The sequence below is a fragment of the Gymnoscopelus microlampas genome (genome assembly GCF_963454915.1).
Source record: "Gymnoscopelus microlampas genome assembly, chromosome: 4".
NCBI lineage: Eukaryota > Metazoa > Chordata > Actinopteri > Myctophiformes > Myctophidae > Gymnoscopelus > Gymnoscopelus microlampas.
In genome coordinates, this window is record NC_139941.1 from 39,229,002 (window position 1) to 39,243,868 (window position 14,867).

Here is a 14,867-nt window from a genome sequence, read left to right on the forward strand (position 1 = left end):
TGTTATATGCAATGTAGCTCTATAATGTGAAAATTACTATGTTATATCAAAACATGCACATATCCAATAAAGTCTATGATCAACAATGTTTATGATTTCTTAATTTGTTTTGAACAATATCAACACTTAAACCATTAATGTTCCCTCGTGTTGGCATGTTCGTGTTTGGTACTGTGTGGTTTTTAAAAGCTCAAGTTGTACATGTAACTATAAGTCAGAAAGCAATAGGCAATCACAATTAATGTCAATGCATTATTAACAACATACTCAATCCACGAACAGGGAACTTAAAGCCACATGCAATATGTAATACAGTAGCCTACTGAGTAAATTTAACTTGAAACCATTCTGAGGGTAACATTTGCAGAAAATAGCAAATGTACAAGCTCACAATGCATCACAATGCGACACTCTTTTAGATCGGCTATTTTTGGTGAAAATATTTGGTTTAGATGGAAAGAAATGGCAGACCAATTACAGAGCCAACTCAGGTCAAGTTTACTAAGTAAGTAAGCAAGCTAGAAATACAGAAAATATAAAGTGAAAATACAACAGATTGATGGGTGATCATAATGCTTTGCGCACAGCATCAATTTCCTCACATCAATCTTAGTTTAGGAGGGAGTTTTCAAAGCCACCCAAAAATGATCTATATTCAGCTATGTATCAATTATCTGTCTTTCGTTCACCTGAGGGCTTAATAGGTGTTCCTTGACTTACACATTTGAATGAGAGACTTATACATTTGAAAGCGATGTCTGAAATCTCTCATGTTTAAAATAGGAAATATGTTACATGAACTTAGAACACACTGAATGCTCTGTGTTGCAGTGTTAGGAACACTAATGTGACCACAAGGTGGTGTGGACTTGCAGTCTGGCCAGCATTCAATAGAGAATGAGATTAACTATAAAGTATGCTATACTGTGTATTGTTCCTTATATGACTGCTTCCATTCCAAGTCATTGCCTCTATACAGTAATACAAATATCATTGGAATATGTCTTCTGCAGATGTTATAAAAGTAAAGTGTAAGCACAAGGCTTTTGGAGAAAGATGGAGAAAATAGTTTGTGAGCAGTGACTTACATAATACTTAGTCACTGTCCCTGTCCCCAACTGTGGCTGCACACAAACGCCAATGGTTGAATAATCCTATTAATCAAAACTGAGCTAACAGTGCATGACAAATAGCATCCCTGATAAGACTCATCATGGCGTAGTCAATCTTTTCTTCTGAGCATAATGGTTTGATTCATGCGTACTGAAAACAAAATGCAGTTGAAATGTAGTATGTATTGTGTTCCAGTATTATGTTCCAATGGGTTTGCAAGTCTGTATGCAGCCAGCTGCAGCAAAGGGAGAGGATAATGGAATCTCAATTCAAAAGAAAGTCAGTGGTTCATTGCCTCATGTTGCGCCAATCAAGGATTCAGTCGATTCGATCAGCATGCAGGACTGATCAAGTGGAGATTTTACAATGAAGATATGAGAGAAAACTAAATATTTTGATTTGTTTGTTGCACGGAGGCTGGATGAGATATTCTGGTAGGAATGAATGACAGTGAGAGTTCGATTTTAATTACCAAATGGATCAATTTCTTTTCCCCTTGAAAGTTTTCATTGCAGACACTTCTGTCTGCAATGTCTGGAGTGCAAAATTCAATTTGTAGGCAGGATGTTATATAGCGCCCACCCACTTACTGATTATGAAAGGTCAGAGTAGTATTTTAAAGCCGTCTGGGCTGCTTAAATCTCTTGTCCATATTATCAGAAGACTGTATTATTCTCCAAAACAATAGCAGCAGTAACATCCATTTCCAATAGAGTCAACACCTTTCTCTAAACAGAGGAGTTGAGTGATCTCATGTTGAACTCCAGAACCAAATTACTCTCTGTTTTCCTGGCAACAAAATGTCATGCATGTCAGCATTATTTTTAAACATGGATCAACTTCACATCATCACATCTTTAGACTACAGTGATAACACTGCATAATGCAGGTATCTTGATACCACCTTGTGAGGTGCTGCACAAGGTGAGATGCGAGCTTATATAAGGAGTTTTTGCTCTTAACCACTGGCTGAAAAGAAGGAGCAGTGATGATGACGTAGCCTGTATCTGAAATGAGTTGTCATATACAGTATGTGACTAATACAGCGGTGCCACTGATGTGTCACAATTCTGATTCAGCTTCTCATTATTTCGCAGGTTATGAATAAAGCATCAGGGGACGCAACTAGCGAGAGTTTTGCTCCGTTTCAGACAGGGAGAGGCAAAATGGGAGGGGCCCAAACGCCTTGTTCAGTAATGAAAGATATTTCTAGAGATGACCCATTTAAACAGCCCTGGGTAGTAGCTGCAAGCACAGGTGCATCTGGATAGCTGTCACTGATAGCCAAGCAGAATGTGTAATTACATGCGTTAAGATGCAGTCCAACTTTAAAAAGATCATTGTGTTAAAACTGATTATGATTGAAATTTGCTTCGGTCAGTGTGCCTGATTGGCACAACTATTCACAGGGTTTCAAATATATAATTTGAGGCAAAGAGTTAAGATGTTTTCAGTTAATTCACCTATTTAAACAGAAACTGTATTGGTGAGAATTCTTAGTCATTGGCAACCCTGTCTTAGGGAAACACAATGTTTGTGTTTGTATGTGTGTTTGTATTTGTGCATGTGCATGAGAATACAGAGAAAGAGGCAGAGGGAACAAATGCCAATACACAATTCCCTATGTGACTCTGCAATCGCATAATTGGTTTTGAATAATGAAACAATTCAATGATTGTTATCAGCTATTATAGCCTCGGACCTTGTATACAGTATGGCTCAGAGTAAAGCTCTGAATTGTCCTGTTGTGAAAGGGATGGTGCATGAGACCCATAGATAGAGGGACCTCATTGATTTTTCTTAACTGATGGCACAAAGGATTTGCTATCTGCCCAGTCTTGAATAACTGAACATCTACATAGTAAAGCATGAAAGACTTCCCATTGACTAATCCACACCCAATCAATAGTTGAAGAAATTAATTATGAAAGATTTGATTTTAAAACACTTCTCTACCCATTTAGAAACAAAATGTTCCTTGAAAATATTCACTCAATAAAAACTAGTTCATCAAAAGTTTTTTAACCTTGTGCAATCAATCAGGCTGAAAGAGTTGTTTTATTTTATCTTTGACATCTAATCTTGGAATATAACTCTTAATATTTTTAAGGTGCAAACTTCCAAACACCATTTTCTAAAACAGTGACTAAAGAAAATGTTCCTTTAGTTGCAAATGTGTTCAGCCTAATTTAGGCTTTACCCCTCAGATAAACATCTTTGCACTCATGGCCTTCATCTTCTACACAATGACTCCCCATGACAGACGATGAAGGATGAAAGACTATAGTGTGTAGAGTAGTAGAAATGTAATTAAGCCTCACCATGGGATATCTTACTGTGACAAGACACAAAAGAGGGAAGAGTTTGCATTTGCTGAATGCAGCTGTTAATAATATCTCCACTATTCTTACATTGACCTACATGCACTCAAAGGAAGCCTTGAGAATCTGCTTCCTAATTGTTTTCCTCTCATTGTAACGCTGCCAGAGGGAGATCTTATGGTATACCTTATGTTTACTTGCATTTTTCAGTCTTGGAAACCAGAGAAAATCTGGGCCATGACAGAAAACAAACGGATTATAATGACCGGATGTTTCCTCACACCAAGCACAACATGAAATTAAGGGGGAATCGAAGTAGGTGGGAAGCTGCAATCCTGACAGGGTGCAACTGCAGATTGATATGCACTTGAAAGCAATTTTCACCTCCGCTCATCTTATCCTCATGACGTAGATTTTATGGTCTCCATGGAGGGCTCCCATCAGCACTTTACTTCATTCCCTTTGAAATCAATTCAGTCTCTTTTCTCCTACTCAGTGTGGGTAACCATGGATACCGCTCCCAACTGGTTTGGCTTGCACATGAATTTGTTTATGATTGTTACTTGGGGGCGATTGGAATGTTCTTTTCTACACAGTCACAAAAATAATAATTTCCTGATCCTGAGTGGGCATGTTGCGTTATTATGGTTGAAAAGGCAGTTGTTTCTTTGGCTGTCAAGATACTGAACAAACAAGCTGACAAAGAATGAATAAGCAAGCATAAGCTCAACCTCCCCCCCAAAGCAATTAGTTATTGCTTTTACGCGATGTAGTGTTCCAATGCCACGTTAAAGGACCATATCAGTGTCAATACATATCATCAACTATTCACAGCTTCGGACATATATCATACATAAACATAACTCATCTCTGTTTTCATGTTTCAATATTAGATAGGTCAGTATGGTTGAAACCCCAAATAATTGCCGGGAGCTTAAAATACCTAGCTGGGAGGGAATATGTGCCATCTTGAAAATGCCAACTCGTTTGCGATGGTTTTTGAAAACCTTATGCCCATAACTAACACCATGCCAAAAATCCCAAACTTGTCACCAAGTGCACAATCATGATGATTTTTGCCGAATTCCCTTCCAGCTATTAGGAGCTCTTACATTTAGCACCACACTCTACTTCCTTCCACATGGTTAAGCCTCCATCCTGTCTGAATCTGAGCATCTCCATATTTCATACTGGATTTTTAGAAGTAATGTCTTGACATACTACCTCATTCAAATGCAAGTCTTTCTGAGAGATCTGAATCAGGCGATTTGAAATATTAATCACTCCTGGGATTACACACAACATGATGAAAACGTGTTGGTCTAGCATGACACTCTAATGTATTTTTCTTGTTTCCTGTGACCTCTCGTTTCCTGTGACCCACCTTATATAAACAAAAGTGAAACTTGCTTTATGATGGTTTACTGGCTGCACTGGCTATTTTGGACTGGAATTAATAACCAATGGACCTAACTGTAGGCCTACCCCCTGTTCCCCTTACATCTATTATATAATTTCTCAGTGGAGACTATAGAAAGCACTATATCAGGTTTGTTGAGTCATTCAACCCCAAAACTGCTGGAGGAGGGCTGAGAGTAGTCTATTCACCAGGATGAACATTAACATTTTCCATAATGGTTGTAGATCCCTGAATCCATGCAAGCCCATGTGATCATTTGAGGCAGAGCAAAGCTGTGTTTTTGTTTCATTTTGTTACTACTATGTGATGGTGTAAACCTGATTGATCCCTTGCACAGGGGGCCTCTAATCAACAGAGAGCCATTGATTTCCTCTCCACGGGGCTTGCAAGATGTCTGAGACACCAGCTCAAAGCCAGCTGACAGATACTAATGCTCGCTAACCAACAGCTGACACTAACTGATGCCAAAGCTCTGTTTTTGAAGAGGGTGAGTCATGCTCTGATAGATCCCACTCCCAGGGATGCTGGATGCTCGCACCTCGCAATGTGAGATCCACCGCACTGTCATTCTGAATCATTCTGCTACACGGAGCGTGTTGCAGATGGAGACTTGGTTAACTGTAGTGTTACATAATGAATATGTGCAATCTTTTATAGGCAGGCAGAAAAAGAAAACCCTGTGCCTCGTGTAGCTATGTTGGGACATCATCTGGTATGGTGTATGCTCGAGTAATAAATGGAACTCCATCATAGCTAAGTATCGCTCTGATCAGTCCTGTATGTTTGGTGATGTCTATCCATGCTACACTTGCTTAGGTAAGCAGTTTTCCTGCGGAAGTCACATGTTGGGGCCGCTATCCCCCTCATCAATTTTCACAATAAAGATACTATATCTTAATGAGATTTGGAGGTGTGGTGCTTACTAGGCTTCATGACAGCATGGCACTTATGTTCAGGAATAAAATTGTGTTACCTTAATACCTTCAGGATGCTGAAGGTTCCCATAGCCATGAGAAAGATGATGGAGAGATGGAGACAACATCAGGGATCACCATATCTCCATGTTTAGTCGAACGGTCGTATGGTAGTGGGTAGCCTACCACACTGGGTATACTCTGAAAACGGGTACAATGGGTACGGGAATGATTTTCCTGTTACAACATTCATAAAACATATTTGTTGAATTTGTTTATGAGAATGCCAAATTAACATACACGTAACATTTTTTTCCACATTATTTGAATATCCAGCATTTAAAGTTCTGTGTTGCCCTGCTTTTAAGCAGCCAATGACAACTTATAGTGACTTACAATCACAATATAATATATCATAACTGTGATTTTAATGCATTAAAATATTATAATGTATTACAACCAGAAAATGTCTGTGAGTGTCCAGTAATTATGAAGTATTATGATAGCTTAACTAAGATGCTTTACAATGTGCTATTATTATTATTTTTTAAACAGAGAGCTTATAACTTTAATTATAGTGTTGTAGGCTGATTATAGTGTATTTATATTTTACCTTGTTAAGTCATTATAAAACTATGACTAATGTTATAAAGCATTATGAGTTTTTATGGGTGCTCCATACTTTTAACTATACATATTCTGTGTTAGAAGCAATGTAGTGTTTGATATCCACAATCTTAACATACAAACACACGGAGACAGGACTGCCTTTTACTGTCTTTACTTGTGTCCCCTTTCATAATCATCCAGCAGCTGTGTGCATTTAATCACATACAATTGTCTTCATCACACTGTGTCTTACATCCTGGTACATGCTCTCCAAATACAATCAGTGGCACTGGACACTACAAGCAGATTATAATGCATTACATAAGTATGCTTAGTTAGAATAATGCATTATAGACATAGAAAGTGTTACCATAGGGACCAAGTCCAACAGGATACGATAGGAGGAAGTTACATCACAGGTGGCAAACCAAGTGAGTGGAGTTTGGAAGTTTGTTACACTGTTCCAAATTTAGACAGTTGTTTAGATTTTCCAACAAATGGATGCACTAAAGGTAGACTGACCTATCAATTAGAAAATATATAGCCTTAGGTGTAGGCTGCTGCTATTGCTAATGCTGTTATGCACCCAAATGACTGGCTATAGGCTACTGACACTGAGGCTATAATGTGCACCCAAGCATCACAAAATACAGGATTACTAATAATAGATTGCCATTCGCCACTGATAAGCAGGCGTGTCCAATTGTCCATTAGGATGGATTAATGAAAGGCAGGCAGGGGCATAAATCAAAGTTGGGCGTTGATTGGAGACTGCAGTGCTGCTCTCAGCCTGAATATTCCCCGGCCCTCCTCACCACGCACAACCACGCCCCCCAGAGACGAGCATGTATCGGCGTTGCCATGTCCGCTTATTATAAGCGACTTTGGCCTTGTTTTTCTGTTAAGTTGATTGATTGATTGATTGATTGATTGATTGATTGATTGATTGATTGATTGATTGATTGAATACTTTAGCAGAGAAAGTACAGTTCTATACAAGGTCTGCTAGGAGGATTATACCCAAGAAAGAAAGCACTATGGCTTGTTTCCATTGGGGTCCTGTGTATTCAATTCATCGAAACATTTAATGACAGACAAATATACAATTCCAAACATCATATAAATGATTAGTAATCAAAAATAAAAGGTAATACAGTAATATGTAGAGTAACGCGGCACAAGGCGACGTGTTACTGTACATATTACTGTACATATTTTCAAATATCCTATGCCATTGGTTCTCAAAGTGGGGTTCGGGGACCCCCAGGGGTCCTTGAGGGAGTTCCAGGGGGTCCCCAGCTAAATGATGGATAGTAGGAACCAAATGGACCCGTTAGGGACCCGTTAGGGACCCGTTAGGGTCCATTTGTACACTGTCAGAGTTAAATCAACATAGATGTTACAATATAAATTGGGGTCCAAGAGATATAAATGTCATTAAATGGGGGTCCGTAGCCTAATACATGTCAAACTGGGGGTCCTTGAAGTTAAAATGGTTGAGAATCACTGCTAGCTGTAAAAAAAAATCTTCTCTTATGGGGGTCCCTGGCATATCTTTTCTAATGGGGGTCCCCGGGCTAATACGTGTCCATTTGGGGGTCCTTGACATGAAAAAGTTTGAGAACCACTGTCCTATGCTCATGTGGCCTAGTAGTCGCTTCTCTTGGGCTTGTTTTCCTAGACATGGCTGCTTATTTCTCTCGCAACACATGGCAACACTGTCATGTATTATTACGCCTCTCTCGCCAGCGCAGACACACCTCCTCTGTGTGCTCTCCATCACAGAGCCATAAAAGACAAGAGGCACAGATGAGTGCTGCTGTCAGACAGAGTGATCATCCGGACAACATGTAACCCTGCAGGCATGAACGAATACGTCTTGATGGCTCCAGTGGAACGGCTGATGATGATAGCAGGTTGCAGTGAGCATCTCACTGGACGCAGAGCTGCATTGATAGGTCATGATCAATGCCTGCGACCAAGTCATTGACGTGACGGTAAGAAAGGCCGTTTATTTATGTTTTTTTTAACGGTGTGAAATCTCTTATATCAAAAGTTATAAGCCATTTGCCTCGATCATGGCGAGATTTTAGTTAATATGCACCTGCGTTTTCTTTATTACTATGATGGTGTCGTCATCGAGGCTCAAAGACATTGGGTCAGGCATAAAGGATGCAGGGGCCGTGGTGCCGCAGCAACAACATAAAAGGGCCACTGAAGTGTATGACAACATTTGGTACCGTTTCAACGTTTTAATTCGCCATTGATTGCTATGAAGCGGGGTTTTGTCGTTGAAGCAGTTTCGTTCATAATTGTTGTGAATATATATTTTTTTCGTTTTGAATATAAGCATGCACATACAGGCCTAATTTGTTATCTGACAGCGGAAGTTATTTATTAGTGACATAGCCTAAAATCACCACATGACATTTTTTTTTTTAATATTAAAGACCATATCAATATCCCAGCTTGAGCTTATAAAATTACTTTAGATTGGTCTACATGTTGACCCATGTCCTAGGACCTAGACTCATTTTTAGATGAGGATTTTGCCCTTAGTTTTCTACTGAGAGACTGTTTTCATGGTTTCACTGCTGTGAGCTGTAGCTAGGCGACAAGAGTTATGTGGCATGTGGTCTCACTCTCACCCCAACTAGTTCAATGATTAGTTCAAAGTGGCCCCACTATTGAATAGTAAGGGAATGAATCTTCTGTTGCCCTTGTCCACGAAAAAATAAAATAAAAATAAACTTTACAGCCTTGCAAATAGTCTGACATATTTATTTAGTTAGTTGGATCTATCCTTCTAATTGTAAGTAGCCTACCAACCAGAGAATGTAGTATTTGGATTATAGCCTAGTCGTATTTATTAGGACCTGCAAGCTAGACATTCTCCACTTTTATAGTTGTATTGAAACTGGGCAGTCCTTCCGAATAATAATCTATTCATCAAGCACTGCTCACACATAAAAAAAAAATGAAACAAATAAAAATGCGGGTTGACTTTGCCCTCTGGCCAACATTCCCTTCCTGTGAAAATCAGAAGATTGAGATTGAGATTTCTGCAACCTTCTTCTCATTAGAATGGTGGACCATTTTGGAACCAGTACCCATGATATATTCTTGTTATTCTGTGTGAAAGTGGATATATACTTATTGTCCCTTCACTTGACATTATCTGCAATGCAACTGCTGCAGCAACACTGAAGTGAGGCTTGGTGACCCAAGCTGGTGATAGAGACCCTGTGGGGACTGCAGCTATTCTTTTTAAATGTGAAAACATAATACGGTAATAAGTATTGTAAAAATATTGTGCAACATTTAACCGTATTCCACTATTCCTGCAAGCTATAATTACAAGTCCACAATATTCAATTCAATTCAGATAAAACATTTGTTTTTGAACAAAATGGCAATATTATACATTCTCAAGTAGCCTGTGTCATGCAAAAGTTGCATGTCAAAAATATAATGGGCGAAAGGGGAATTTAATTAACCAAAATATGCAGGAACCTTCAAAATATGTGGCTATATCATTATCATGCCAATTTACATATACAATGTTACTCAACAGCAATAACATGAAAAAATAATCATGTTATTGCTGTTAGAAGTCAGTAGTAGTTAGTTGTACTAAAGTGAGTAAGTGAATTGTACTGCAGGGTTATGTATGTATGTTTTTAGGCTGTGACTGTGTGTTTCTGAACAGGAGTGATATTTAGGTGTGAGGAGACATGATGGGGACATGGTTGGTCAGTTATCTCTCATCATGAGGAACAGATGGTAACTCAGGGTTAGCTCATGGGTGAGAGCCAACAAGGAACCCTCTGTGTGTGTGTGTGTGTGTGTGTGTGTGTGTGTGTGTGTGTGTGTGTGTGTGTGTGTGTGTGTGTGCGTGTGCGTGTGCGTGTGTGTGTGTGTGTGTGTGTTTGTGCGTGCATGCGCGCACATGTGTGTGTGTCGTGTGCGTGCGTGCGTGCGTGCATGTGTGCGAGTGCGTATGCTCATCTTTGTCAGGAACACATTAGAAATCCATGAAAGCAGTGTAGAAAGTCCCCAACATGTTTCTGGTGTGTAGCAAAACGTGAACTGAAAAAGAAAAACAATATAACTTTTTTGTAGTTGCTATATTTCAGCTCCGTACTCCCTACACACACACACATACACACACACACACGCACACGCACACGCACACGCACACACACACACACACACACACACACACACACACACACACACACACACACACACACACACACACACACACACACACACACACATAACTATTTGCATAATTTTTGTATACAAAATGTCAATTGGAACCTCTGAATGCCAAAGTAATTTGCATTGTAATGTTTTGTATTGCTGTAACGCTATGACAAGCATGTCATTAGTCCACAGACAATTTTACAAGGTTCACTTAACACCCAATTATAATTATTTAGTAACAGAACATGAAAAATCACATTTCATCTGTGGCCCAAATGACTGTCAAGATGCATTTACTTGGTTACAATGTTACAACTGATTAATCTGTATAGAGGGTTACCAAAATAGCATATTAAGAATGTGAAGTTGTGTCAGTATGAAGTTACTTAGTCATTTTCCCCAACCACCTAATGCCAAACGATATTTTACGTGTGTATTCTAAATCTGTTTCTTTTCACAGGTCGTGTTGATGGTGAATCACACTGAATGGGGACCAGAGGAGTTCCTTTAAGATGACACGCACACATCCACCTGATATACTGGTATCTACATTATATCGGGACAATACTCTGAATCCCATCACTGGGCACTCTGTTTCTGGTCAGTCCTCCCCACGGTGTGACTTGCAAATGATTGACAAACCAGAAATCATCAACAAAAGACACTGTCGTAGCTTTGACTTCATCGAGTCACTGGACGACCCGCAGGCTTTCTCTTCCCCCATGGAGTACCCGTACAAGAGGACCGAGCATCAGACACTGGAAAAAGATGTCGTGTGGAATGGACTCAATCAGCCGGGGTACCTTCGTTTCTCTTCCCCTGATTTGTTTAGCTCTAAACCACTTCAGCAGCACACCACCAGCCAAGACAAGACCAGCCATCTAACATGGTCTGATTCTAAAAAGAGAACAAGATCCAAGAGTGCTCCCAGAGGAGTCAAGTCAACTCTCAGTACCCCTGTACCGCTCTCTGTGGCTCCTACAAGCGCCAGGAAGGGCTGTTACACACCTCAGGCCGTGTCAGAACCTCTGAGGACATCTGAAACACATCGGGAGCCCTACACCTCAAGCAGGGCCTTTTTAAACGATGTTCATCCCATCAAACTGCAGCCACATTCTCCCCTATACGTCTCAGACTGTTTTGAGGACAAACCACCAGAGAAACCAGCCACAAGTCCTCATGTCAGGTGCCGTGTGGACATCAAGCCAGATGCTGCCGTGTTGCAGCACACGTCCAGACAGGCCCCTAGTGTACGGACTGAGCAGCCATGGCAGAGACACTCACACTCCAGTAGCAGCAGAGGGCTTTATGTGCCACGGCAGGTCGTCTCCTCTCCGACACCCACGCCAAGTGAGTGTTACAGTACAGATTTTAGGCCAGGGTATCACTACACCACCAGCATCTCTCCCACGTCCTATCAGCCTCTGGACATAAACAGAATGCCCTCTCCCACAGTGCCATATCTGAGCAGGGAGCAGAGGGCTTTCTCAAATCCCAACATACCCACAAAGTTTTTCTACACTGAACAAGACCCCGCAAGATATCCTATCCATCCATATTCTCGAACAGTCTTTCAGGATGATCAGTCCAGTCTGGCCAGCCACGGGAGCACAATGACAAGCCAGTACGATCCGAGGACTCGCTGGGCTCACACTCTTCCCGTCAGGTCATATTACACAGACCAACCACCTCCCCATGAGCCCATGCAGCCGGTCTACACCAGACCGTACTCCACAAGTGAGGCAGGATCGTACTTTTCTCAAATGCCATTGTCAAGACCCTATTATGGGGAAGAGCACCCAGCATATTCATATAACTTAAATAGCTCCAGGGTGTTTTACCCCAAGCCGTATGTCTCTCCTGCGGAGCAATATGTTCCATCAAGGGCGTATCACACAGAGGGTCGTCGGCGCCCACAGGTATCCCAGCCTTTTACAGATGACTGGTATCGCTCAAGTATATCTGGTTATTCCAATCAGTCCTCTCAACATACACCGCCAAGAGTACGGCAAGACCCCATTATGCCTCCCTGGTTTGCCAACAATTATGTAGAGACAAACAGACTGGGAGCAGAGGTAAGAAACCATTCCAAGTCTTGGGACAATATTCTTTATCCACGTCATGAGAGACAGCAGCAGGCAGTTCCTCGTGGACGCAGTTATGAGAACCTGTTTTACCAGGGCAGGCAAGCAGCATCCAATGAAGTTACACCACAACCGGTGATACTTAACCTCTCCAGTTCACCAAGGCGATATGCTGCACTGTCCCTCTCCGAGAGCTCATTAGAGAGGGGTTCAAGCAATCCATGGAGGAACACTAAGAGTGGCCTGTGGTACGTAACCCCTGAGATCACCATAACAGACAATGACATACGTGCAGGCAACAACAAACAGAGTGAGGTGCACTCAGTCAACTGGGATGCCATTGACAGGGAAAAGTCACCATCTCCCAGAGTATTGCCCCAAGGGCAGTCACCTGACACAGCAGAAATGACCAAAGACAGGATACACAATAACTTCTCCCTGCAACAGAGTCTAGAACAACTGGACGAACTGTTAGCTGACCTGGTCGTTGATTACAAGCCTCCAATGGGCAGGAAATCAAGTGAAGGCCTGTTGGATCAACTAAAACAATTGATTAGTGAAGATGTTGAAAAAGAAAGAGCAATGCCCCAGTTGGAGGATCTAGGTCCACTGAACACACCGCTTCCATCCACTAAATCCAGCCCTGACACAGTCAAAGACCCCGATAGCGGCTGTGATGGTTTACAGAGGAGTGCCGAAGAATGCTCTCCGTACCACAGCACGGATGAAGATGACACTATGGTCTGTGCGAACAGAAAGTGCAAGCGTGTAGAGACTCTGTTCAACGCCTGCCTGTACTTCAAGTCTTGTCACAGCTGTTACACCTTCTACTGCTCCAGAAACTGCCGCAGGGACGCCTGGGAGATCCACAAGGAGGACTGTCTGTACGGCCGCATCAGCAGCGTATGTAGACACACCTTGAAGTTCTGCAGAGAGAGCTCGGAGATCCACAAAGCCTTCTCTCGCATCGCTAAAGCTGGCTACCTCTCCAGAGGGAGAGGCGTTCTTTTCCTGGGCTTCGCTAATCCCGGCACAGCGGACAACTTCCTGCAGGTTGGGCTCGAGAGCCTTCTCATGTCTCCCACGTATTTGTCTCTCAGAGAGCTGGATGGCTTCAAGGACAACCTAGGTGACTACTGCAAGGAACTACAACAGGCAGGCAGTGAGTACGACCCCAGTGAATGTTTCCTTTTGAATGTATCCATAGCGGTTGGTGAACTAGTGCCTAACAGACCATCGCCACGAGTCCCAGCGCCGACAGTCCGGAAATATGCAAAGGTGTCCCTGGCCTCCTCCAGCCCAGACAAAAAGCTATTCAGGAAGGACGATGACATGGAAACGCTCATCCTCACTCCGCCTCCCGGCACACCTAATATTGATAAGGAGGGGGAGGAGGGCAGAAAGGCCAGAGAGGTGTGCTTTATCAATGTCCAGCGTGAGCTCAGGACCAGGGGAGTCTTCCTTCGTCACGAGTATCCCAAAGTCTATAATCAGCTGTGTGAGTTTGTGGAGAGCAACAAAAGGTTCACTCCTACCACCATATACCCAATAGATAAGAGAACAGGAAAGCAATTCATGTGTATGATAATGGCCGCGTCGGAGCCTAGAACTCTGGACTGGGTGGGCACCCCTCATCTCCTGGATGATATTATATAGCCTAGTGCTGCACTGCAACAATAATGATGTCAGTTACACTATATGTACATACTGTATATATTTTAGAGTACTGTGGCAAATTAAAGGTATAACTAACAGGATTTTCCTAGTGTCAATCACCACTTATGACCCACAGCATTTGGCGCTGTCTATATCTTCAGAGACCTTTCCCGGTTCCCGCTGCCTGTATTTTATTATTTCTCAGCATCAACCATGGAGGGAGGAGGGGCCAACTTTGAACCACAAACGACAAATCCTACTCGTTATACCTTTAAGGAAGTGGAAATTCCGAACAATAAATTTGATGGCAATTTTTTCAGGCAAACCTCTAGCTCTTTTTCTGTCCCACACATACACTGTACAAGCTCACAAATGCACACCACACAGACAGACGCACACACACACACACACACACACACACACACACACACACACACACACACACACACACACACACACACACACACACACACACGCGCGTGACTTGAACATTACCCATCGTTGTTTTTGCCTTGTTGTTTTGATCCTCTTGAACTCAGAA

General features: G+C 41.8%; 1 protein-coding gene across 1 annotated transcript; it reads left to right on the plus strand.

Moving 5' to 3' along the window:
• Nucleotides 1-11,098: 11,098 nt before the first annotated feature.
• Nucleotides 11,099-14,326, plus strand: unm_hu7912 (un-named hu7912; the record flags this gene model as incomplete). Its single annotated transcript, XM_084054475.1, has 1 exon — nucleotides 11,099-14,326. One exon carries the CDS (start codon nucleotides 11,099-11,101, stop codon nucleotides 14,324-14,326), a length of 3,228 nt encoding a protein of 1,075 aa, XP_083910601.1.
• Nucleotides 14,327-14,867: the final 541 nt, after the last annotated feature.